The sequence below is a fragment of the Eucalyptus grandis genome, chromosome 9 (assembly GCF_016545825.1).
Source record: "Eucalyptus grandis isolate ANBG69807.140 chromosome 9, ASM1654582v1, whole genome shotgun sequence".
Lineage (NCBI taxonomy): Eukaryota > Viridiplantae > Streptophyta > Magnoliopsida > Myrtales > Myrtaceae > Eucalyptus > Eucalyptus grandis.
In genome coordinates, this window is record NC_052620.1 from 18,912,699 (window position 1) to 18,939,627 (window position 26,929).

A 26,929-nucleotide genomic window follows, 5' to 3' on the forward strand; every position below is an offset into this window, starting at 1 on the left:
TAATACGCATGTGAGAGATCTTGGATCGAACTTATGCTGTGTATAGGGCCTGAGGCAAGGATAACAGGCGGATCCAAAGACTCGTAGATGAGCATAATCTGGTTTCTGTTTATACAGTTTATAATGAGGTGAAGTCAAGTGTAGCTTTGTTGTAGGAAGGATATTGATGACATAGACTGCTGTCATAAAGGCATCTACCCAATATTTCAAAGGTACTCGAGCATGATATAACATTGCCATGCCTAATTCAATCACATGTTGATGCTTCCTTTCAGAGATTCCATTTTGTTCTGGTGTGTAAGGGCAGGAAATACTCTGCTTTATGCCACACTGCTGTAAGTGATTATGAAGTTTGATATTAGTGAACTCGCCTCCTCCATCACTCTGAAATATTTTGATTTTGTGATCAAGTTGAGTTTCCACTAGCTTTTGAAATATGACAAAAACATCATAAACTTCTGACTTCTACCTCATTGGATATATCCAACTATATCGAGAAAAGTCATCCACAAAAATGACATAGTAACGAAATTGCTGAACAGATTGCACTGGTGCAGGTCCCCAAACATCACAATGTATCTTTTCTAGGGGAGCTTTAGATGTATAGTCTGAAGATGGGAAAGGTAAAGTTGAACTTTTAGCAATTTGACAACTGCTACACATGTTTTGAGCTTTTGAATTGTACTGAATGAGGTGTTGACTTCGTAGAAGTTTCACTGTTTTTAAACTGGTGTGAGCAAGCCTTTGATGCCAGACATCTTCTCCCACTTCCTGTTGAACCCGAGTGAAGTGTACTTCTGTAATTTTAGGATCCACTTGATACAGCCCCTTGATTTTCCTTCCTAGCTTCATTGTTGTATGGTTGTAATTGTCCTTCATATACACCCCATATTTATCAAAAATAAGAGAACAAGGATAGTCATCTGTTAACTTTGACACAGAAATGAGATTCTTTTTTATTTCAGGAACTATTAGAACATCTTTTAATGGTAATATGCATGTTTTTGTATGCAATATACCATTACCAACATTTGAAATCGACAAACAGGATCCATCTCCTATCATAACAGTGTCAGTACCACTATATGCAGAGTAGTCGTGAAGCATACTAGGTTCTGCAGTAATGTGAGATGTAGCTCCTGTGTCTGGGTACCATTCTGTACCATAAGGTTCTTCAATATGCATGGCTGCCAATGCAGTTGGTATTTCTTCTACTTGATATGAGTTGTCGAAACGATACCAACATTGAAGAGCTGTGTGCCCTGGTCTTTTGCAAATTTGACATTCCAGAGGACCATTACTTACTGGTTTTGAGTTCTGCACATACTTGTTGCCATTTGAGCTTTGTGGTGGATAGGAACTAACACCTTGAAACCTTTGAGAAGGATTTGTATATGGTCTAAAACCCTGTCCATAGTTAGACCAGTTGTCTTTAGTAACCTGATCTTCTTTGTGTTAGATTCGAGGTTATTCATTTGATATTGATGATTCCTTCCCGATCCAAAAAACACTTCCATTATTCCTTACGTTAGTAATTTGTCCTCTGCCATAGTTATGCCCACCTCGAATATTTTCTCTTTGGTTTCTGAAATTTGGCCTTTGCGGACTTATTCCAGTCTTTCTTTGTCGATAGTATGCTAGGTTAGTATTGTATTGATTTACAGAGTATGTTTGTAGTCTAGTCTCAAATCTTTCAAGTTGAGAAATAACCTCATCATATTCTGGTTGAGGTTTGAGACAAGTACATGGTTGTTCTAAAGCTTTCATATTCGATCCTAACCCTTCAAGGACTCCAAACATCCTGGTTATATCATCAACCGGTTTTCCAATAGCATTTAATTGATCACAAATGGATTTAAACTCTCGAAGATATTCACTCAATGGTCTGTCTCTTTTCCTGCAGGCTTGTAATTTCCCTCTTAATTCGAACTCCTTTGCTACAGATCTCTGTGTAAATCGATTTATAAGAGTTTGCCATACCTCGAATGAAGTCTCTAAGCCAATTATCAGACTTAGAATGTTCTCAGATACTGCTCCACTTATCCAGGATGAGATTAACTGATCAGTCTTTATCCAATCTAGATGATCAGGGTTTATTTCTTGTGTTTGCCTTCTCTCAAACTCAGCTTGTATCATTTGCACTGGAGGAGATGTTTCACCATTAATAAACCCGATTAAGTCTTGACTCTTTAGAAACCTATGAAATTGAGCTTGCCATAGTAGAAAATTCTCTTCTGTCAGCTTGATTGTAACAAAATTGGCTATATTCACATGAATCGGAAATGGATACTTCTGCACTCTGGTTGTCATTCTGTATATCGAGATACTTTGAAGATATGACCGAACAAGTAGGTAACCTTTGAATACCTAAAATCAAACCTTTGAATATCGATTATTTTGAACTTCAACACGATCTTGCTGTTGTCTTGATCATGCAGCTTCTGTACAAGCTTTCAGCAATGGAGAAAAAAGATCACGAACAACTAGGAAGACATGCTCTGATACCATATGAAGATACAGAACTCAAGAATGAATCTGTATATGAAGAAATGAACTCTGTACATTGATAGAACAGAATGATCAATACATCGAACAAGATTACTTCTCTTGACTTCTCTCAATCTATACAATCTACTGTATTTTTACTTCAAAGAAGAATGAAAGCAACTCAGAGAATTGGGAGAATGATCTGTTATATCTCCTTTTACAATGACGAAGCTTTATATATCTTCGTTCCAAAACCTCCTTTCAAACTGACTTAACAACCTTTTGTTGCGAGATTGAATCATCAAACTAACTATACTAATATATTGACACATGTACGGCTCTTGGCGTGGCTACGATCAATCTTCCTTTTCTGGATTGCCAACTCAGCTTCTTCACGGATCACCAGCTCAGTCTTTGTTTTTCTTCTTTGACTTCTTCATAGATCGCTGACTCAGTTTTTCCTTATTCCGAGCTCGCCCTGTTTCAGCTTCAGCTTACTTTGCTCTGTTCTTGCTTTAGCTTGTTTTGCTCTGTCTCTTTTCTTCCATCAGCATTTGTAGACTGTGGTTTTGACCTCTGTTCTTTAACAAAAGAAGACTGATGAGTTAAATAATTATTGTATCACATTCTCAATCTAGTGCAAAACAATGACTGGTTTTGAGTCAACTAGATGACAAGAATAATGCTAGTCAAAGATTGTCAAAAACAAAAAAGGCTATACATCAGGATGTTCGTAATGAAGGAAGCAAATCATAATAGGGACTAGGGAGAACCTGAGCTTCGCATTTTACCCTTGGAGTCAACTTTAAATAGTCAGTTTCAGTTGCTCCTTAAGAATAAACTCAGGCATCGACGTATAAATGGAAGGAAATACCATACATTGAAGCAGATATTATAAACACTGGAAACAGTATAATCATATGAAAAACGGCATTTTTACATCATGACAAGCATTTTTAAAACCAGTCTCGAGTCAAGCGACCGCTCTGTGATAGCAAATGCAAACATGAGATGAAGACAACAAACACCATGCTTCCACACCATTCGACTTTTGTCGCCAGATTTGAATCGTCATGGCTCCAGTGCTAAAAACATCACATTTTGAAACCTAATAACACCAATTTGACTGTTCTCTCGCCATCTTAGAACTACTTCGTCTTCCTCCAAGAAATCCAAATTGACGGCAAAAAATCATCACGCTGATCGAATCCTTCTGCGCTCAAAATACCTTGAAGTCAGAATACCTGGAACACACGATTCCACCTTTTTCCTCCAAAATGAAGCACTTCAAATCCACCAAATAAAATCGATAGCATATCGTAATGACAAAATACCAAAGGGCCCCCTAAAATCAACTAAACCTAGGAGTAATTCTTTAATTGAAAAGCATCACAAAACACTCCCGAAACATTAAAGACACCAGCTTTACCGATCTCACGCAAACTCAATCCCTACTATCTTCCACCAAGATCTCCAAACTTGAAGGCACGGGTTATTAACTACGACGAGTCTTTCCAACCCCAGAATACCAGGAACACACACACCCCCGCAATGACGATGATTAATTCCGCCAGATCTCATCAATAGCTAATTGCAATTACCAATTGGAAGTAAAATGGCGAAGCTATCCCAACCGTAATCCTACCAACACGTCAAACACAACTTTAGATATGAAAATTTATCTTATTTGGAGGAGATGTTAGTAAAATACACTGAAATGGTTGTGTATTTAGATATTTTTCCGTTTGGAAATAGAGGCACCGAAAAAAATAAAGGACGAGAAAAAAGAAAAGCCCGGAAAATGGGTTGCACGACTCTTTGAACCGACTCCATTCGAGCTTCTTCATTGCCCACATTCCTCCTCCGAAGCTTGTCAGTCGACTGTTTCTTTAGCTCCGTCTGTCGTCGTCGTCTCTTGCACGGCATCTAGCGCCTAACGGAAACACGGCCCACCTCCTGCCGCCGTCGTGGATTGCACTGCCCCGCTCGATAACTATGAGAGCGGTTACCGCCACCGCGTTCTTTCTTTGTGGATGTGGAAATGACCGAGGCTCTCCGGGAGGCAGAGCTACCATCACTCTCGGGCGAAGCGACCAGGTTTTGCCTCGTCATTCCGCAAAATCTCTTGAAGTTCGAAAAGTGAGGGTTCGCATATAGTTTCTCTTGTGGTCGAGCTGTGGCATTCTTCTTTGAGAGTTGCCCATTTGAGACACATGAATGTTACTGGATTTGTTTTATCATATGGAAAAGCGAAGTCCCGTGGTTTATTTGGTCGGTATGCTTGTGCTCTGTGTCGTCTTGTCGAGAGAGACATGCTGTTGGCACGCAGGGTTGACTGACTTTGGACTTTTTTCAGTCGAAAAATATGGAATCTCTAACGTAGTACAGAAAGAGAGCGACATCGAAGTGGACGTAGTCTGACCCTTTTGAATTCTTGTTTGTTACATGGGTCGCTTTCCAGGTGGTGAAGAGGGCAGGAGTAGTTTCAGATGCTTCATATGCTGATCCAGTGCCAGCCGTCGGAAGTAAACGCTCGGTAAGAGATGGATTAGTCTGTAATGCTGATAATACCCTGTTGCATGGAGGCAACCCTAGCAGTAAAAGGTCCTTTTATTCTAACGAGCCTTTCTTTTCCGGCTCTGCACTGGCTCGTTTTGTTCAAATTTTTTTAATCTATCTATACATCTTTCCGTGTTGGTCCTCGTCAAATCTGCTACTGCTGTTGATCCTGCAACCTTTACAATTCCCAAAACCATTGTCTTTCACTGTTAGTTTGTGTCAAGTAGAGTAATATGCCAATACGTTGGCACTTTGCAGATACCGAGGAGATATTTCCATGTCAAGTAGAGGTAGTAATAAAGTAAATTGGTAATTTACCTTCTCTAACTTTCTTGTGTTAGTAAAACTTCTGTTATCTTCATTTGACTGATGGCAGTATGTTCTTTTCTCCATTTTGGGAATTCTTCTTTATAGCATGAGTGGATTTGAAAACTACAAGTATTGGATGTTTGTATTAGCGCATAAATTTCCAGTAAATTTCCAAGGATGCAGCTAGATAATGACGCGTGTATAAGATGTTATCAATCCAAGGATTTTTGGATTTCAGGTACATATATCTTCATCAATTCTCGCAGCTCTGATTATCTTATTGTCGATAATGAGATAAGGATGTGGATTAGCTTTTGTGACCTGCATATAAGTATAACCGGATCAAATTATATTTTAAAAATGAAATCTTCCAATTTAATATTGCTGTACATCAAGGGAATAACTTGAAGTATTATTGAGCAGAAGTATATGAAAATGAACACGTACATTTTGTAATCACACTACCAAAAAGTAATTTTTTTGAAACTTGTATTTGTAAACGAAACCCACCGGTAGTCATAATCTCAAACATTTCTCAACATTTGCTGTCAGAGTAGAATCACCCGCATGGCAATCTACATTGCTTTCGTAACACTTTCATTATTGAGAAATATTTAAAGCGTGGACGAAGCCAATATTAATCGAAAATTTTAATGTAAAACTTATTGCTGAAACATAACCTTTAAAATTTGTATAATTAAAATCAAGAGTCATCATTAAAAAAAAAAAAATTCTTTTGTCCAAATACTTATTTGGGTTCATAAAAAAAATCGAGAACAAGATTTACAGAATTTTAAATTGAACTATTATTTTCAAACTTATTCAAAATTCTTGTGTTATTATTATTTTTCTTTTTTACTCCACATCTGGTCTATGATTTTCGCCTCCCTCCCCCACCTTCAACCTAAAGAGTGGCTCCATCCTTAATTGAGTTCTAATCATGATTGGAAGTGTTACGTTTATTCAATTGTAATTACTGATTACAACTTTAATTCAAACTATTCTGCATAAACAAAAACGTAGATTAACTTGCTATTATAGTTAATTCAACGTATTGTCTTAATTACATTCTCTTTGTTGTGAATTATTATCTAATTGTTTCGTTGAGAATGTTCACAAACGAAATATCTTCACCAAAAGTTAGCTCTTTGACTTTTTGTGTATTGGGTTCCATGTTGTTTCGGAAAGGAGGTAACTGGTTCTAACGACAATGGTTACTAACTAAGATTATAAATTCAAAATATCAGAAAATGAATCAAAAGTAAATGCTATTTAAAATGTGAATAAAAAGATGACAGTTGCCTTGTTTCCGTCCTTTTTTTTTCCGGACCTCAACAACAACTTCTCTTCGGCTATTTATTAGCCAGATAGAGCAAATAACTGCCCTGGCGGTTAGTGCTTCAAATTCAAATTATTATCGGAAAACTTAACATGCTATTCAGTAGCGGTGTTATATTATCCACAAAGTAATTGACACCGAGTGCTTCGGTAACCTATCTCTTTCTTATCGTCTTGCTTCCCAAATTGTGGTTGATGTCGAGCCATCGGTAATCGCAACTATGGTCATATTTGAACTCCCCCAAACCAACGTGCCCATTCTAAGCCCGGTGGGCCTTATCAGTTAATGGCAGCCTACGAAGTCAACTTTTGGTGTTAACACTAATTATAAAGTACCATGATTTGATGATTTCTACCACTCATCAGTCATAACCATCGAGTATGGGGTTATCTGAATTTCATAATAATGAGAACTATATTTGAAAAACAAGTTAATTTTAAGCATAATGTATTAGTAAAAACCATACGGAATTTTTGAAGTGCCAAATTGAAGATGTTCCCGTTTGCATTAGCAATAGCTATTCCCGTCGACTTATTTATAAACTAAAAAAGAAAGAGCAATTGTTAAATCAGGAGTGCTGAAAAAAATGAAAATGTCAACAACTTGCTCGGCCTCAGTCAAGAAGAAAAGAGAAACGAAGTTGAAATTTTCAACATGGAAGGAAGTACTTTCTTCTTTGAGATTTGCTCATTTGAGATATATGAATGTTGCTGGATTTGCCATATCTTATGGAAAAAGCGGAGCCCCGTGGATTATTTGGACGGTTTGCTTGTGCTCTGTGTCGTCTTGCGGAGAGAGGAATGTTTTTGGTGAGCACGGTTGACTGATTTTGGGCTTCATTAGTTGAAAACATGGAATTATTCAGTATCGCAGAGAAAGAGAGCGTTATCAAAGCGGATGGAGTCTCTCCTTTCAAGATTGCTTGTGACTCCGATTGGACCGTGTAGGTCAAGATTTTGATTTGCATGGATGGCTTTCCAGATCGTAAAGAGGGTCGGAGTTGTCTCAGTAAGAGAGAGGTTAGGGTATTGCTAACAAGGACCTAGTCGCATGGAGACAACCTTAGTACTAGTAGTAAAGGTGCATTTATTTTCACGGGCCCGTTTGACAGTTGAGATAAAATTCAGAATATAATAAAATTTAGTATCTTGTGTATGGTGTCTGTTCAAAATCAAATAAAATCGGATATAAGATGGTATAATCGGGATAAAATCATCTCATAGGGATGTGGGATAATAGTATGAGGATTTCTAAGTTTTATAATATGAAAGTCATTTTTTTGTAATAACAAACTTCTTAAATTAATAAAATTAAAATTTTATTCAATATAAATAATATTTGAATTTTGATATAAGAAATTCAAAATAACAAAAAATAACAATTTTTTTTTAGTCTAATCTTATTTTTATTTATATATTCAAATTTAATTATATTTTATAAAATAAATTGAATATATAAATATATTTTATTACATATTTGAGGTATTTTAATATTTTATGTATATTAGTACAGTTTACTCATGTTTTGTAGGTTGTGCTCAAAAGGCTAGCTCTAACTCGTGATTGATGCTAAGATAGATTTGGTTTATCAGCTTCAATGGCGATAACATGTTTCCTCGAATGATGCAGGAATTGATTTGGTTAAAGACAGGTTTAAGGTATAACAAGGTGCTTACCTAATTGTAGCTCGCTCTTCGCCTCTCCGCTGTAAACCCTTTTCTTAACATTTACTTTTTTGCTAGGCTAAAAAGAACCTTTAAATCTCTCCTTTTTTTGGCGGTAACTTAAGCAAATTCTGAGCAGCCTCCTTTTTGTGATAAGTCCAAACAACTGGCAAAAAGGTGCAGAGTGTAGGAGTTTGAGTTTGCAGGACTCCCTCTTCTCCTTCATCGATTTCTTCTCTGGACTCAGATATTGGACAGGGTGAAGCACAATGACTGATTTTATGACTCCCACATGGCTTCCTCGTGTGGATCCCACAAGATCAACCGTTGTAATTTACTTGGTTCATTAGACTGGGGTCAAGTTTATAAAATTTTCCCTCTCCTAGTCAAAAGATACATTTTCCATCACTATCAAGTACAATTGATTTGGGTGTGCCTTAGATCTCTCAATGAACTTCATTTCTGTGCCTCAAACTTGTGAGCTACTCTCACTGATTCTCTAAGGTTTATTCGTAATTTATCGCTTATAAGAAAAAAGTACTATTAATTTGAGTTGGAAGCTTATCTACCTAAAATGGATTTAGAGGGGAAGCATTTCTTAGTAAGGTGAGAGGAGTTCATCATCCCATCTATTATTATTCTTTCTAGTTTATTTTCCCTCCAAATTAAGTCAAATGAAACTTTCTAAAGTAGATAAAACACCATAAATCATTGTCATGCAGGTTGAGATGTGTCAGTTCATTTACATTTTTGGTCGATCAGTGTCAGTCAACAATTGAAAGTTGATAGTACACCTAATAAAAAAAAAAAAAGGTCAGAAGCATAGGAATACAGTGATCACATGTGCAATGACCCAAATGTCTATGAAAAGCTACAATATACAACATTACTCCATTAGTGGTGGGACTGAGGCTTATGTGAACATGAAATATCTTGCATCAACTAATAATTTCCCTTGAAGATGCGATTGGCGACCAAGTGGTGTGGCTTAGGAGGCATCAAACCTCTGCCCCAACCTCAATTTGTATTCTTTCCTTTTCTATAAGAAGACTTCAACTAGTGGAAAAGATAAGCGTACGCGTGTAATTTTGTCTTTTGCCAAACATAAAATGCAAATTGAGGTCTCTCGTGAACTTCCCCACCAAATATTACATAATTCCATTGTTTCCAATTACAGAGTTGAACAAGTGGGAATTTATTTTAATAACGATTAACAAAACTGAGAAGGGGACGTGGGAAGTATGATAACAAGGAATCAAACCGCCTATATGTAGAAGCATTTACATCATCCTCAAAAGGTATCATCTAACAAGTTCCCATGGTCATCCCATGGATTTAAATATCTCGCGTGAGAACTTCAAAATAGTGCGATCGTATCATTTATTTAATTTGGGGAGGAGGAGGCACGAGATTGTCTTGTGGCAAATTTGTAATAAGTTGGCCATTGGAATCGCGGAACTACTAGTGCATGACTAAAAAGAGGAAGAAAGTCAATGGGTCAAGATTCAATATAAAGGGCCATCGCGTAGGACAACTCGACGCACATGGTACTACGTTGGACGTGTTGCATTCATTTAAAGATGTGAGCCCCAACCGTCTTTCGATCATTAATTTCAAGAAAAAGAACTTTATTGTGGTTTGTTCTTGCCATGCCTCGTTATATTACACATTATAAACATTACCACCGTATAAACCAATTAAATATGAATGCGAATCACGTTCATATTTGTAACCTTTCTTAGAAGAGTGGCTAGAGGAAAGGGAAACCACAACTACCAGAAAAAGAAAAGTATTACATGCATTGGTACACAACCGAGATGTTGTTTTATTTCTTCCGTTATATTGTCACATCCGAGTAATGCTAAATATACATTAAAAGCAATTTACAAAATCTATGGCAAATTGAAAGTGGACAATAAAGTAATTGAGTCATCTTCAACGTTCAATAGCAATTTGTCACATTATTTTGTATATCAATTCAGTAGCCCGGGCTTAGCATTTCTCCATTATTTAAGATCAACGTGATCCGTGAGTTGTGAAATTTTCATTCTTTTTCTTTTCTTTTTTATAAATGTTTTACCGTCACAAGATATAAATATTACATGAAAAACCTTCTCAACAAAGGGAGGAAGAACGTCTTTCATGCGTGAGTTATACGAACAGCTTAGGAAAATTCTTTCAAAATAGACCTTTAGAATGTTCGGTTAAGCACTTAATCCTAATTCAAATAATTTGACACTTGGAAACCATCTCCTTCAATCTTGTTGACCCAGTCCACTGTCAATTATTCTAGCTTGCATCAGAACCAAACATTATCTTTAGCTCGCAACAAAATCATAGCACAATCAAAATATCCACATAATACACAGGAATCGAACAATATGAACTAGAGTACAATCAAAATATCCACATGATAAACAATTCAAGATTAATGCAAACGTTATCTCCTCTAGTGGTTATCAATTCTTTTGTTAATATTTATCACTAGTGATTGTAATAGACACCAAATTTAAAGAAAAATTATACAATTCTTCAATCTTCTCTTTTCTCTATTTTCTGCATCCTTATCTCTGTCTGATCTTAATCCCGCATCTTATCTCAGTGATAAATGGAATAATGATAATTCATGGGCATCATCTTTATTTCCCGAACATGCGTATTCTCGGCGTAGGAAGAAGGGAATTTAGAAACATAGGAAATGCGATTGACGATTAGATGGACGCGTGAATAAACATCATCCAAAAGTCGAACCTGATTTGTCATCTTGCTTTGGTTTGGCCAAACGTTGACAAGGGAGGTCACACAACGTTCCTTCACTATGTCTGTGTCCAAATAGCTTATCTTTGCAGTGGTGATTGATAACCCGAATATATAATGTGGTCCCTAAACTTGAACTCAATATGCTATATCATTTATGAATTTTTAATTTATTCAACATGGTTGATGACCTTTTTATACGTATTCAATCTAGTTCATGAACTTTTGATATATACTCAAGTCTATGCATATCTCAGGAGGCCAAACATTCGAGTCATTGAAGAATGACCTCAAACTTTTCTTGTATAGCACATTTATCATTTCATGTCAATTATGTCACACACATTCATCTTCTATGCAGTTCATCTCGTTCTATATGAACTTGAGATGGGAGCATGCACACATCTTGGTCAAAGAGAGAGATGAAGAAATCAAAACTTCCTAAGCAGCTTCTACGAGAGGTCAGATGGGCATAGTGGTGTCCTTAAACGCTGCTCTTAAGGGAAGTGAGGCATTATCACCAATTCCTGAATGCATATTGCTACTACATTTGAATATCTATTTCTCCCACTGATAATTAAAATATTTGGCCCGTTAAAATCTTATTAAAAGGCTAAAAGGGCAAAGTAAAAACCCACCCATTCTGTGAGATGTAAACAGGCGGACTATATGTAAATGTGTTTCCAGTTGAACATGAGAGGTGTCTGATTCCTTCCACAGCCAGTCCCATAATTGTCGCTCGTGTTACAGGTAAGGTGGGGCAGTTTTTTAATCACAGTTTCACATTATCAATATGATGACGAAATCGACGTGACATCATATGGGCTAGAATCTCACAAAGCTCATTCCGAATCTCGATGTTGAAAAAAAATCCCTCCCTTGTTCCAATATCCCTAGAAATTAAAAATCTCTCCCTTCTTTCTCTTGGCTTAGCATCACTTTAAAAATCACTACCCAAGAAAGGAAAAGAAAGAGAAAATTAGACCAATTCTTCACAGAAATGGCTCGTCTCTTCAATTTACTGTCTTCAATTCCTCGCAAGATGAAAAGATCTGTGAAATTACTCCGGAAGAAACCGACCTCCAATGCATCCACAGAATTAGTAAATCAGCACCCCCACCAACAACAGCCTCGGGATGACCAGGTTCCCGTGCCACCGCAAGAACCATTTGTGGCTTTCCAGAATGAGGTTGAGAACAACGGGGGCAAAGTCGTATCCAAAGACGAGTCGGGGACGCCCGAGTCCAAATGGGTCATCTCCATCAAAGAGAACCTGGAGCAAGCTTGCCAGGACAACGAGGCACGCTCTTGGCCAAAGCTCTCCATTTACAAGATCCCGAAGTATCTCAGGGATGGCCAAGACAACGCCTATGTCCCCAGGATCGTCTCCCTCGGGCCGTACCACCACAATGAACCGCAGGTCCGTCAGATGGAACGGCACAAGTGGCGCTGCCTCCAACGCATGCTCACGCGCAACAGTCATAAAGTAGGCCCCTATCTAGACTCTATGAAGGAGGTCGAGGAGAAAGCTCGCGGCTGCTATGAAGGGCCAATAGACATGACCAGCGAGAAGTTCGTGGAGATGATGATTCTCGACGGGTGCTTTGTGATCGAAATTTTTCAGGGATATGCCAAGGGGTTTGAGAATCTCGGCTACCCTCCCAATGACCCTATCTTCTCGATGCGGGAATCGATACTTCAGATCCAGCGAGACATGATCATGCTCGAGAATCAGATCCCGCTCTTCATACTCGATCAGCTGCTCCAACTCAGCGAGCCCGACCAGAAGAGGTGTGTGCCCGATCTTGCACTAGAGTTCTTCGGCCCTCTAAAGCCCACTGGCGACCCTCAGACCAAACCTAGTAGCAACAGCCAGGAGTTCGCCCAATTACCCGACCATGGGAGGTTCCATTGCCTTGAAGTGTTCCGGCTGAGCCTCCTGGGGTCGGGCCCGAGGCCAGAGTCAATGGCACAGATTCGGCGTTTGGAGAGACCGCAACAACTCATTCACTCCGTGACGGAGCTTCGGGAAGCTGGGATCAGGTTCAAGAAGAGTGAGACGGGCGGGTTATGGGACATCAAGTTTGAAGGTGGGACACTCTGGATTCCCCAGCTTCTGATCCATGATGGGACGAGGTCGCTCTTCCTCAACTTGATTGCCTTTGAGCAGTCTCACATAGATTGCAGCAACGACATCACCTCATACGTAATCTTCATGGATCACTTGATCAATTCTGCCGAGGATGTCAGGTACCTCCACAAGTGCGGGATCATCGAGCCCTGGCTCGGGAGCAATGCCGAGGTTGCTGACCTCATCAACCGACTTTACCAAGAGGTGGTCTTCGACGTCCATGGCAGTTATCTCTCTAAACTATGTGAGGAGGTGAACCGACACTACCAGCGCAGGTGGAATACATGGAAAGCCGGTCTCAAGCACAAATACTTTAGTAATCCCTGGTCAATCTTTTCCTTCATTGCTGCTTCAGTTTTGCTTGTGCTTACTTTAGCACAAACCTTCTATGCAGTCTATGGTTACTATAGGCTGGGTTCTTGATTCCTCATGTAGAGGAAATTGGTTGCTGAGTGATTTAGGGGTGATAAAATTCTGGTGAAAATCTAGGAATTAGGACTGTGGCTAATTGATTAATAGCAGCTAATTTGTAGATGAATGCTCGAGATGCGGTGGTCTCACCTCCTAATGAATAAAAAATAGTTATGGTGGTTAAAATTAGACTGCATGAACTATATTTATCGTGTAATTTCAAGTTTAATAAGGCAATATATTTCCCAAGAAGATCTTATAATTTTTATTTTTATGCCTCAAGTCTATGAGCTATTTTCATCGATTCTGTAGGTTTATTCCTAATGTGTCGCTAATAAAAAAAAAGTAAAATTAATTTGAGTTGTGAACTTATCTACCTAATATGTACTTAAAAGGGATCATATTTCTTAGAAAGGTGAGGGGACTTTATGGTCCTCATCTTCAACGATTTCTTCTTGGGCTTTGCCTACCAAATTAAGCTAAACGAAATTTTACTCCGTCTCCTCACACATACCACATGCATGATATGAAAATGAGACTTGAAAAATCTTGCTGGGAGATTAGCAATCTCTACGAGATAAACGATTTTTCGAAGCATTGCAAAAATTTTGATGATGTTAAATCACTTTTATGTGAGCAAAGATAGTAGAGGCATACGAGTGAATAGTAAATGTCTGAATCGGACCGACCAAAAAAAAAGTCTGAATCGGAATAATTAAACTATATGGGGTAATTTTTTTTGTTCTTTCTTATTTCCCAATATTAACCCCTAGGTCAGACATAGAAAAGGACCACATTTTCCGCCCCTCCGAATGAATAAATTTTGGTTTGTGCCTTGGAGTGTTGAATGACTTGTGTGGCACCACCACAATTTGAGATCTAATCTCGGGTTGTACATTTATTGTGTCGGAACTTTCTAATGTAGATAATGTCCCATATTTATTGTCACGTAGTGATTGAGATTTGTCAAATCACTTACTTTTTTAAATTGTGGATCGATGTCATCCAACCGTAACATTTATAGATCAACTCAATAATATATTATCTGCTTTCACCTTTCTTATATCAAGTCTTATGATTTTGTCCTTTACGGTACAAGTGGGCACCAACCCAGCCTGGAAGTACTCTCACACTAGCACAGTTAACTTTTGGAATTGCAGTTATGTCAAAAGTGCATGCATGAGTTAGTTTCAGTCGTATATATATTTCATAATCGCTCTTTTCATGTTCGGTGAATAGTTCTATTCATTCACGCCGCTTCACCAATTAGAGAAATTCCCAAAACATTTTGATGATTCCAAAGTTATTCTTAGTATAATATTTACCATAATAAGTACATATATTTTTGAAGATTTAAAGGACAAAAGTGTTATTTGAGAGGAAAAGAAATCGTCTCTTATTTTGTTTGTAAACAGCGCCAACGAACAAAAAGATCAGCCGTTAAAGCTAGGAATGTCAGGTCATTGGTGATGTTGGAATAATGATCATTAGTTGATGACTATTGAAAGGAAAGATTATAACCATTGTCAGTTGGAGACACAACAGGAGAACCTTAGATGGTTAGGTTGGAGACACCTTTTGTTAGAATGTTGAGTTATCAGAGATAGGACAGCTGCAGCATAACCTAGTGCGGGAAAGCTACCTAATGTTCATAGGAAAGGACCGTGCAAGCGATCTAGCCACTGAACAGCACGACCTAATAGTACTTGCTTCTAAGGAAAATTTCCAATTAGAAGATTGAACATGTTTATATGAGAGAAGATCTTTGAAACCAAATGGTTAGACATGAGCAAGAGCTGAAAAGATCAACATAATACTTTGAGTTGATATCGTTTCACTATGAGATTTCCAATATTATCAATTCTTATTGCATAGTAATTGAGAAGGATAAAGTGTACAAAGTTGATAGTAATAATTGAGTCTTGATAGTATGACCTATTGACGATAGGATCAGTGCTTGTTGATTGTGCATTATAGCCCATCTTGCAGCTATTATTCTAGAGAGTGGACATATGTTTTGTGATTAAAACTGAACCATTATAATTTGCTAGGTGCATTTATTGTCTTTCGAATACTTTGCTTCTACACATCAACACTTTGTGTTATGTAACTATTTGCTTCACCCAATCTTTATAGTAGTCATTAATTTCTGCAAAATCGCCAAAGTTTTTTAAACAACCTATTCACCCCCTTCCAAGTTGCATTGTTAGCCCCAACATTGCTATCCTATAAACCTACCGAGAGTCGCTTCTTGTTCAAACCTTGTAGAACCCGTGATAACTCCTCACACTCATTGGACCAAGTCATTACTGGCCTATTATCTTCCAGATAGTTCGTCCTCGAACCACATACATATTGAATGAGGTCCCACACTCATGCCATATTATGACATCATTGGATCAACTCATTGAGGTATTGTCCGCTCGACACGTCCTATATTGAGCCTCACGGTTTTGTCCTTTGACATACGGATGATCACGGTTTATAGGTGGGCACCTTTTCAAGAGGTTGCCCATCCTATCATTATTTCAAAAAGTGCATTTGTGAGTTCATTCTAGTTTCCATAAATATATTCCAGAATTGCTCTCTATTTATTTGATGCACAATTTGGTTCATTCTTACCTCATTCGTCATCCTAGAAGCCTACTAAGAGCTCCTATTTATCTAGACCCTCTAGCCTCGATGATCACTCTCCACCCTCATTGGACTGGGTTGTTACACCAACAACTGAGAGTTGACTGTATATATCGTGTGCAATGTTAATAACAAAAAAGCAATGGATCATACCTAAAGTCAAAAGCATAGAAATGGATTGATCACATGTATAACAAACCCAAATGTTTATAGCAAGAAACAACAAACCAGGAACACACAATCCCATCTTTCACGCCCGAAACGACGCAAATCAAATTCATTAAATCCAGTTGATAGCTAATTGTAATTGATGGTTTTAATTATTAATGTGATGGGCCTAAGTTGGCCCGTCCGCCCATGTTGGGCCTAAAAGCCTGGCCCACAATATTAGAGCCCATGGATGAAGGGATATGATGAAGGGACACGTTTCTTTTTGGAGGGGACGTATATAAGGGGAAATAAAGAGGGAGGAACACACTTTTTGAAGTAACGTACGTTCCTCCTTTCTCTCTCCCTTGAAACGCTCCAAAAAGAAAGAATAGTAAGCAAAAGGCGACACCCATCTTCCCTTCAAGGCGAATTAGCGTCATCGGATCGAACAGGGCCAAATTCTCTTTCTCATATTAGCGTCGGTGTTTAATCTGTGGCTAACAAGGTACGTTCGATTCTGTGATGTGCCTTAGGATTGGTGATGCATATGTTTTTCCCAGGCTCGTCTTCCGCACAAGTTTAGGGGTTCGATTTAGTGTCGAATCCGGTTTTTGGGAATAAGAAATTCCCTTCATTGGTATCAAAGCCGTAGTTCTTGTTTCCTGATCCTTTTTCATGTTTTTCCTGACCCCTTTCATGTTTATGGATGATTTCTTATTAATTTTCGTGAAAATAATCGGCCGATACTGATCGGGGCGGAAAAATTTTGACACCCGAGCACTGTTCATCCATTTTTTCAAGTTTTTGTAAGTCAAAATCCATTTTTGATGGCGTTGGATGGAAGGTCTCGTCGAGATGAGCGCGACGAGTGGCGGAACGCCGCTAAAGGCCGCCGGATGTGCCCCCACGTGCAGCCGGAATGTGCATGTGCCGATTCGCGGGGCAGGCGTGTGCGTCACACGCACGTGCACGGCGCGCGACGCGTGCACGTGTGACACACGTGCGCGTATGCCGTCATTGGCGCGTGCGACGCACGCGCTAGCTTACGTCATCGTGACGTCAGCTGCACGCGTGCTGGGTTGGCCCGTCCGACCCGGCCCACCCTACCCGTTGATCTCGACTCGGCGACCGTTGACCTTTGACCGTTGACCGTTGACCCAAAAAAAAAGAGAGAAAATAATGTGTTTCTTTTTCCAATTAAGTCTATGTGGATTAGATGTGATCCCTTATTTGTTCTGCATTTGTTGCTGGAACAATGCCTTCCCTTAGGTTGCGCACACCTGTTCGCGTAATTACCGATGAACAAAATGAAGGGCTTTCTAAGTTGATAGTTGAACTGACTGATCTCGATGGGAGAGTGGTGACTTAATTGATCATGTTCTTGAAGTCAACGGGAAAATTCAAAAGGTCATATGGAATGGTCGTCCTATGCCACAGTCTGAGATGGTGTGATTTTTCATGAACATTCTTCCACCAGAATGGCAAGAAGTGTTGAATCGCATATGGGATGTCAATAAAACCGCTTCATATAGGAAAATTGTGATGGATTTTATAGATGATTATTACTGGATTGTTACAAAGGAAAAGATCAAGAAATTGAACAAAAGATGATCTTTCCCAGTTCGTGTACTGACTTGGTGTTAGATGTATTGGCTGGTCTTTGTTTAGTGTGCTTTGTGGACATCTTATGTAATGTTTTTCTACCTAGTTATTGTTGGTGTGGTAACTGATATGTTAGTTGTATTATGTGAAAGTATTATTATTCTATTGGATGTCAAATATTATTTGATTTCTGTTATTGTTGACTACTGTGGGTAGTTCATAGAAGTTTTTATAGCTTCATAGAATTCATTTTGTATAAGACAATTATATTAATGATAATTTTAAGTTAGGATTTTTGGAGGATGATTGGAAATATAGTGACCTTTTGATTCTAAAATCTTACTTGAAATTGTTCATTAATATGATGGGTCTATGCAAAATGGAAGCATAAATGATAGACATTAATAATTCGTGCATATATGTCTGATGTGTTCAGATCAATGGCTTCAGCCACAAAGAGCATAGTTGCCGAGCTGAACAATGGTGAAAAAAGCTCAATGGCGATAACTATGAAATATGACACATGAAAATCCAATATGTGCTGGAAGAGCAAGATGCACTACAAGCTCTTAACCTGACCATGGTAGAACCTGAAGAAGGAAACACTGCATAGTACAAGAGAGATAAGGAAGCATTTGTTGCATGGAAAAGAAAGAACTCTCTTGCTCGCATTACGTTACTGAGTAGTATGGAAAATGACGTCATGTGAGAGTTTAGGCGTTTTGAGAATGCCAAGGAAGTGTGGGAAGCATTGGCAGCAAGATTTGGTTATATTTCGGTGACCAGACTGAGGCAGCTTACTATTAGGTTTGACTCTTATAAAAAGCCTCATGGTCAGACCATGAAGCAACATCTTAGAAATATGTCAAACATGATTAATGAGCTGAAAGATGCTGGCCATGTTCTGACTGATGAACAGCAAGTGCAAGCAGTGATTCGTTCCTTGCCTCAGAGTTGGGAGCATATAAAGGTGCACCTGACCCATAATGAAAATATCAAAACCTTTGAGGATGCAATGCGTCATCTTGAGCTGGAAGATGATCGCCTCTTGGCGGCTAAGCCGGAAGTTGAAATCTATCATGCTGGTTCTAGCTCACATGAAGCTTCGAGCTCCAAGCGCAAATGTCCTAACTGGTTTGATAAAGGGAAAGGCAAGGAAGCAGGTCCTTCAGGAAAGAAACTTAAGCTTAACCAACATGAAAGAGGAAAGCATCCTCGAATGAAGAAGCTTACAAGGGTGAAGTGTTACAATTGTCACAAGAAGGGTCACTATACTCGCAACTGTCGTGAGCCAAAGAAGGTATACACCCCTTATACTTTTCAGAACTTTGCTTATGTGTCGAATTCTGTATTCTTAACCGAGTCTAATCCTTTGTGGACTGTGGATTCAGGAGCGACAGACCATGTAGCGAAGGATAAAGAATCCTTCGTGGAATTCCGACGAGTACCAACTGGAACTAAGTGGATCCATGTGGGAAACAACTCCAGAGCTGAAGTAAAAGGAATTGGCACCTGCCAACTGAACATGCGTGGTAGACGCACTTTATTCCTACATGATGTATTGTATGCTCCGGAGATTCGTCGAAATTTAGTGTCTGTTTTAGTGTTAGTCAAGTTAGGTTTTAATATAAACTTCCATAATAGAGGTGTGGATTTGTTTTTGGATACAAATTTCTATGGTTGTGGTTATTTTTTGGATGGTTTCATTGTATTAGATATTGACTATGTTAATGCAAATATTTGTTATTCCCTTCTCACGTCTCCTAATTCATATGATAATGATGTGAATGTGTGGCATGCTAGACTTGGTCATATTGGCCAATAACGTATGAATAGACTAACCAAAGAGGGCTTGTTGGGCAATATTGAAAAAGTCGATTTGCCCATATGTGAGCATTGCCTAGTAGGGAAAACGACAAGGAAACCATTTGGAAAAGGTAAAAGAGCTAAATTTCCTCTGCATTTAATCCATTCTGACATCTGTGGTCCAATGAATGTGAGAGGAAGGCATGTGGCTGTTTATTTAATCACTTTTATAGATGATTATACTCGATTCGGATATGTCTATTTGATTTCTCATAAATCTGAAGCGTTAAGTTGTTTCAAAAGGTTTATCAACTTGGTAGAAAATCAATTAGACAATAAAATAAAAGTATTAAGATCCGATCGAGGTTAAGAATATTTATCTGATGAGTTCAGAAAATTATGTGATGAAAAAGGAATAGAAAGACAATTGTCTATTCCATATACTCCTCAACAAAATGGTGTTGCGAAAAGAAGAAACAAAATCCTACTGGAAATGGTTAGGTCCATGATGACGCATGCTAACTTACCTATTACCTTTTGGAGTAATGCGTTGTTAACTACTGCTTATATACTTAACCGAGTGCCTTCCAAATCAGTTACTTCCACTCAATATGAGTTATGGACAAGTAGAAAATTGGACTTAAGTTTTCTTAAGTCATGGGGTTGTGCTGCCTATACTCATGAACCCTCTTACAAGTTTGGGAAATTGGGTCTCAGAAGAAAGAAGAGTATTTTCATAAGATACTCCGAACACTCGAAAGGGTATGTCTTCATAGGTGAGCAGGAAAGTGTGAGTATAACTAAATTTGAATCACGGGATGTCATATTCTTAGAGAATGAATTTCCTAAGAAGGGCGAAATAGGTGAAGATTACTCTCTATTTGAAACCTTGGATCAATATAATGATATTAATGGAGTTCGTCCAAGTGGGAGTAACATGAGAAGTAATGAATTTAATTCAACTTACTCTCAATTACAACCACATGATAAGATGACATCGTCATTATCTAATCCGAGTGGGAGCATGATGGAGAATGATGTGCAAAGTGTACAATCTCCCATACGGCAAACAAGTCGCAAAAGTATTCCCCGTCGACGTTTTGACATCAAAGGGGAAACTTTTATGGTTGCTCCACAAGATAAGGATGAGCCAAGAAATATTAATGAGGCTATAACTTGCCCTAGTAAGGAAAAATGGATTCATGCAATGGAAGAGGAGATTGAGTCAATGAAGTCAAACCAAGTTTGGGAACTGGTTGATCTTCCAAAAGGACGCAAAGCTATTGGGAACAAGTGGGTTCTCAAAATAAAGCGAAAAGCTGATGGCTCGATAGAAAGGCATAAGGTTTGCCTTGTAGCGAAGGGGTATAATCAACAGGAATGAATTGATTATGAAGAAACATTTTTTCCTGTAGTGAGATTTACCTCGATTCGCATTATTCTGGCAATAGTGGCTAGTATGGATCTTGAGTTACATCAAATGGATGTAAAGACTGCTTTCCTCAATGGAGAATTAGATGAAGAAATATATATGGAACAACCTGCTGGTTTCATAATGAAAGGCTAAGAAGAAAATGTATGTTGACTTTTGAGATCAATATACGGCCTTAAGCAGTCGTCAAAACAATGGTATATACGTTTTCATAATGCCATAATGGCATATGATTTTACAATGATAGATGAGGATCATTGTGTATATATCAATTGTGTATATATCAAAAGATCCAAAGATCAATTTGTGATCATATCATTATATGTTGATGATATACTAATTGTCGGAAGCAATATGAAGTTTGTAAATACTGTGAAGAGTTGGTTATCTTCCAACTTTGAAATGAAGGATATGGGTGAGGCTACATACATTCTTGGAGTTGAGATTTCAAGAGATCGTTCGAAAAGATCGTTATCTCTTTCGCAAGAAACATATATAAATAAGGTTCTTGAACGACTTTGTATACAAGATTGTAAACCCATAGACACTCGTATTGCAAAAGGTGAAGGATTGAGCCATAGACTGTGTTCAAGGACTTCACAAGAGAAGGAACAAATGAAACATGTTCCTTATGCTAGTATTGTTGGGACCTTAATGTACGCTATGATGTGTACAAGACCTGACATATGTTTTGCAGTTGGAATGGTGAGTAGATACCAATCCAATCCAGGTCAAGCATATTGGAAAGCCGTTAAAAGAATACTGAGGTATCTGAAGGGAACTGCTGATTACAAGCTGAATTACCAAGGAAATGATCTGTGATTTGAAGGCTATTTAGATGCTGATTGGGGAGGAGATTTAGATGAAAGAAAATCTACCTCTGGATTTGCTTTCTTACTGAACAATGGCGTCATATCATGGAGCAGTAAGAAGCAAACGTGTATAGCCTTGTCCACGATGGAAGCTGAGTTCGTGGCATTATCAGCAGCGGTACAAGAAGGAGTTTGGCTTAAGAGATTTTTGGATCATTTAGGTGTTATTGAGAAAGCTGCAAATCCATTATTGGTTAATTGTGATAGCCAAGCAGCTATAGCGTACACCAAAGATCCAAAATATCATGGCAAGACCAAACATATAGATACCAAGTGTAACTTTGTCAAAGATATGGTCACGAAAGAATGTGAACTTACAGTACATTTCTATGCATAGAATGGTAGCAGATCCTATGACGAAGCCAATACCTAGAGATGTGTTTTGTGGTCATGTAAAATCTCTAGGATTGCGTAGAGTCTGATGTACTGGATATTGTAATTTCCCTGAGTTGTTCACATTTATGAACTTATGTTTTTTCATTATTAATGCCTATGAATCTTTGTTTGATTTTTATGCATCTTAATGCTCAGTGCATTATATTAAGTTGAGAAAGTATGTCGGACAGAATTGGCCCACTCATACGGGTAATCGCCTCTATTTACTATGTGATAAATAGAGATGAGATGGTTTTTAAGCTTATTATCTAGGTGATAATCGAGAGCTCAAGCTTAAAACATTTATGTCGCCTTAACTAAGTGTGAAAATGAGGACAATATATTTACTATGTCCGAAAGTAAAATACCCCACATATTTTATTTTATCTGTCTAAGATGCCAGATGTGAGTTCTGATGAATTTTGTGAATGAATAGATACGTAAACTCAAGTTAGACATTGGGTATGTCTGAACTATCATCTGTACGGTATTGAAGGTGTAGACATACGCTCCATGGGAAAGGAGTTAATACCGTAATACGTATTTCATACTACGTATGCATGAAACGACCAATAAGAGTGGCAAAAGTTTGATCTCAACTTTTATGCTATGTGAGACTCTTAAGGAAAAGAGTTCCTCAATTTGAGTGCCCTCATGACTCTTACTTATTCTCAAGATTTCTATTTAGTGTTTGCTATTTTAGGATGTTGCCAATAGTCATGAGTTGATTCGATCTAATGGGACATTTCTAGAAAAGCAAGCTGAACTGAAATTGAGAGTTTGAAGGAAAGAGGAAGGTCGAATTTGGAGAATCACATTGTAGTTTTTGTATTCACTGGTCGACCAATTATGATTGTCTTTGGGATAATCATAATTGTGAATACAATATATATATATATATATATATATATATATATATATATATATCATTGTTTAAAAGAGATCAAGAGATATATAAATGTGATCAATCGATCTAGGGTACTGCATACTAAATCTACTCAGAGTGCGATGCCCATTATGAACTGCTATATATTCCTAACAGATGTATGGCAACGAGCTCTTAAAGTATGCTGGTCACACGGATTATTCACTCGTATGAATGTTGAAGAGAGGTAAAGAGGATCATGTTCGGCCCACCATGTGCGAGTAGGAGATGATGGTTTTAATTATTAATGTGATGGGTCTAAGTTGGCCCGTCCGCCCATGTTGGGCCTAAAAGCCTGGCCCACAAGATTAGGGCCTATGGATGAAGGGATATGATGAAGGGATACGTTTCTTTTTGGAGGGGACGTATATAAGGGGAAATAAAGAGGGAGGAACGCACCTTTTGAAGTAACATACGTTCCTCCTCTCTCTCTCTCCCTTGAAACGCTCCAAAAAGAAAGAACAATAAGCAAAATGCGACACCCATCTTCCCTTCAAGGCGAATTGGCGTCATCGGATTGAACAGGGCCAAATTCTCTTCCTCATATCGGCGTCGGTGTTTAATCTGTGATTAATAAGGTACGTTCGATTCTGTGATGTGCCTTACGATCGGTGATGCATGCGTTTTTCCCGGGCTCGTCTTCCGCACAAGTTTAAGGATTCGATTTAGTATCGAATTCGATTTTTGAGAATCAGAAATTCCCTTCAGTAATAAACATAGAAAATCTAATGCAAACTGATCCCAAATCATAAACATACCAACTCTTGAACATGGGGAGGCGGCGGACCAAGGGCTTGAGCTCGTTGGAGCTGCGGGTGGGGAGGGATGGCCCACCGCAGTCGGCAAGGTTCATGGAGCTCCTGGTCGACCTGAGGGGAGAGGAAGCCAACGAGCAGGTTCAACATGTAGATGCCCAGCACATACGTCATGATGTAGAAGCCCTTCAAGAAGTAGCATGGACGAGGTACGCGAGCACCATTGCCAACGTCGTGATTCATCGTCGTAGTGTGGCGCCGACTTGTCCAGCAGGTGGTGGTACCACTGCGAGATGGCAAACGCCCACCGCGACGTGGCAGAGGCAATGGACGTGGTGACTAGAATGATCAGTTGATGGGTTCGGGCGTGGTCCTTAGAGAACGGCCCTAATTATTTTGCCTAGGCTCGCGCAATATTGGAATACTTTTGTGTGCATAGTACTTGGATTCGGCTTTATAACTAATTAGCCTTCTCCAATTAGTCCAAAAGTGCCTTTCGAGTTCATGTGGCTTGGCATGGACTTGGGCGAGCCCATGGGTTGCGAGCCTCATAATTAAGTCTAGTGGCAATTTTAAGATAATTCACTATAAAATTCATATTGTGACACATACCAGATTTAGGACAATTGGGATAGTCTATTATCGGTGTATTGCGCCTCCTTATTTAAAACTTAAATGCTATCTTGTCGCCCGTCAACCTCCTTCAACCGCAACTTGGAATAGTTGCGACCAACCAAGTCTTATGATCAGATTCTTTTTTCTTCTCTATTCAGTTTTTCAATTTTCTTCATTTTTATATTAGTTTGCAAAAAATATCAATTTTACTATTATAATCCATTTATAGCCGTTATTTCTAATTATGGGAGCGGTTGTTGGATGCTTGATTTTCAATTAAGATTACCTCACCAAAACCGGGCCTTTCACCTGTTAGGGCCTCTGTGGCCTTTCCCTCAGCAAAGCGGACTCCACAAATGCGTTCTTTATTTTTACGTGCTTATATCCACATGCTCAATACCCCCGATTCTCTTTGTATCTTTTAACTTTCTCAGGAGGAGGGTATACCTTGTTAGTGTTTTAAAATGGTTGTCGAGGTCCACCTGTGGCCTTAGAAGAAAAAGTTTAAGATCATTCTTGGGAATAGGAGGCGATTAAGATGAAGCCCTCGAGGAATTGATCTTCAAAAATCGGGGTTCTCGTTGATTTTCCCAGTGAGTATTTAGTTATCTTCTGTGTGGAAATAGAACCACCGAAAAGGCAAAAAAGAAAATAAAATCCGAAAAAGGAGGAGAAAAAAAGGAAAGCCGGAGAGGTTTTCTTTCTGCTCCAGCAGTGGCGCCAGAAAAATGGGTTGCGTCGCTCTTTGAAACCGACCACTCCATTCCAGCTTCTTCAACGCCCCTCGCTCCTCCACCGAACCTCATCAATCGACCATTTCTTCAACTCTGTCCGGCAGCCCATGTGATGTGTCGGGCTCGCCTATTTCGGTTGGGTTCCATTTGTTTTTATTTTTCATTTTTTTCTGTTATATTTTCAAGAAGTAAGCTCTTATCAGTTTGTGGATGCGAGAATGATTGAGGCTTCGGTTTTTAATGAGGCAGAAAAAGCTACCAGTTGTCTCCTCGCGTTTATCTCCGACGAAGCAGCCAGGTTTTGCCTCATCATTCTTGTTTGAGATTCGCTCTATGAATGTTACTGCATCTGTCTTATTATTATATGGAAAAGCGAAGTCCCGCGGTCTATTTGGTCGGTATGCTTGTGCTCCGTGTCGTCTCGCTGATAGAGAAATGCTGTTGGCAAGCAGGGGTTGACTGATTATGGGCCTTCTTAGTAGAAAAAATATGGAATCTCTAACATAGTTGAGAAAGAGAGCGACATCGAAGTGGACCTTGTCTCTCCCTTGGGAATCTTGTTTGTTACTCTGGTTGAACTATACAGGGTCAAGAGTTTGATTTACATAGGTCGCTTTCCAGGTGGTGAGGGCATGAGTTGTTTCTAATGCTTCATATACTGATCTGGTGCCAGCCGTAGGGGAGTAAGCTCTCACTAAGAGATCGATTTAAGGCTGTAATGCTGGTCATACGCTGTTGCATGGAGACGACCATGGTAGTAAAAGGACCTCTTATTCTAATGAGGCTTTCATACCCGGCTTTGCTCTAGCTCGTTTTGTTCCGTTTTTTTTTTTTTTTTTTTTTAAATCAATATGTACATCTTCTGGTGTTGGTCCTCATCAAATCTGCGCTTGCTGTTGATTCTGCAACCTTTCCAACTCCAAAGGACATAATTTTTCGCCGTTGGTTCATTTGGGTTAGTTTGTGATTAGTAGAGTAGTGTCCTGATATGTTGGCGTTTTGCAGATATTGAGGAAATATCTCCATGTCAAGTAGAGGTAGTAATGGAGTAAATGGCAATAAATCTTCTCTGACTTTCTTGAGATAGTCGAACCTTTGTTATCTTCATTAACTGATATCTAACTTTAATCATCTGCTGTTGGATTACCAAAACATGCGAATTAGTAAAGAGGACCTTCGTTTCAAGCTCAAGCTAAAGAACTCTGAGAGATGATGAAGTCGATGTTGTGGACCTCCGCGAGAAATTGTGTAAAACAGTTTACACCCCAACAACTGCACTTGATTCAAGGCAGCGGATGGATATGGGTCGAATTCCTCCATCAAGAAGTAAAATGATTTGCCGTGGACTGAGCCTCTTCGCAGTTCTTATCCTT

The 26,929-nt window shown here is 38.8% G+C and overlaps 1 protein-coding gene across 1 annotated transcript; it reads left to right on the forward strand.

The window, feature by feature from the left end:
* The first annotated feature begins 12,114 nt into the window (after positions 1–12,114).
* Positions 12,115–13,668, forward strand: LOC104420371 (putative UPF0481 protein At3g02645). Its single transcript, XM_010032226.3, has one exon. The coding sequence runs from the start codon at positions 12,115–12,117 to the stop codon at positions 13,666–13,668; it is 1,554 nt and encodes a 517-aa protein (XP_010030528.2).
* The last annotated feature ends 13,261 nt before the right edge of the window (positions 13,669–26,929 follow it).

What these genes read in the sequence shown, in the direction of transcription:
- LOC104420371 (XM_010032226.3), top strand. Translation starts at nt 12,115, where the DNA reads ATGGCTCGTCTCTTCAATTTACTGTCTTCAATTCCTCGCAAGATGAAA.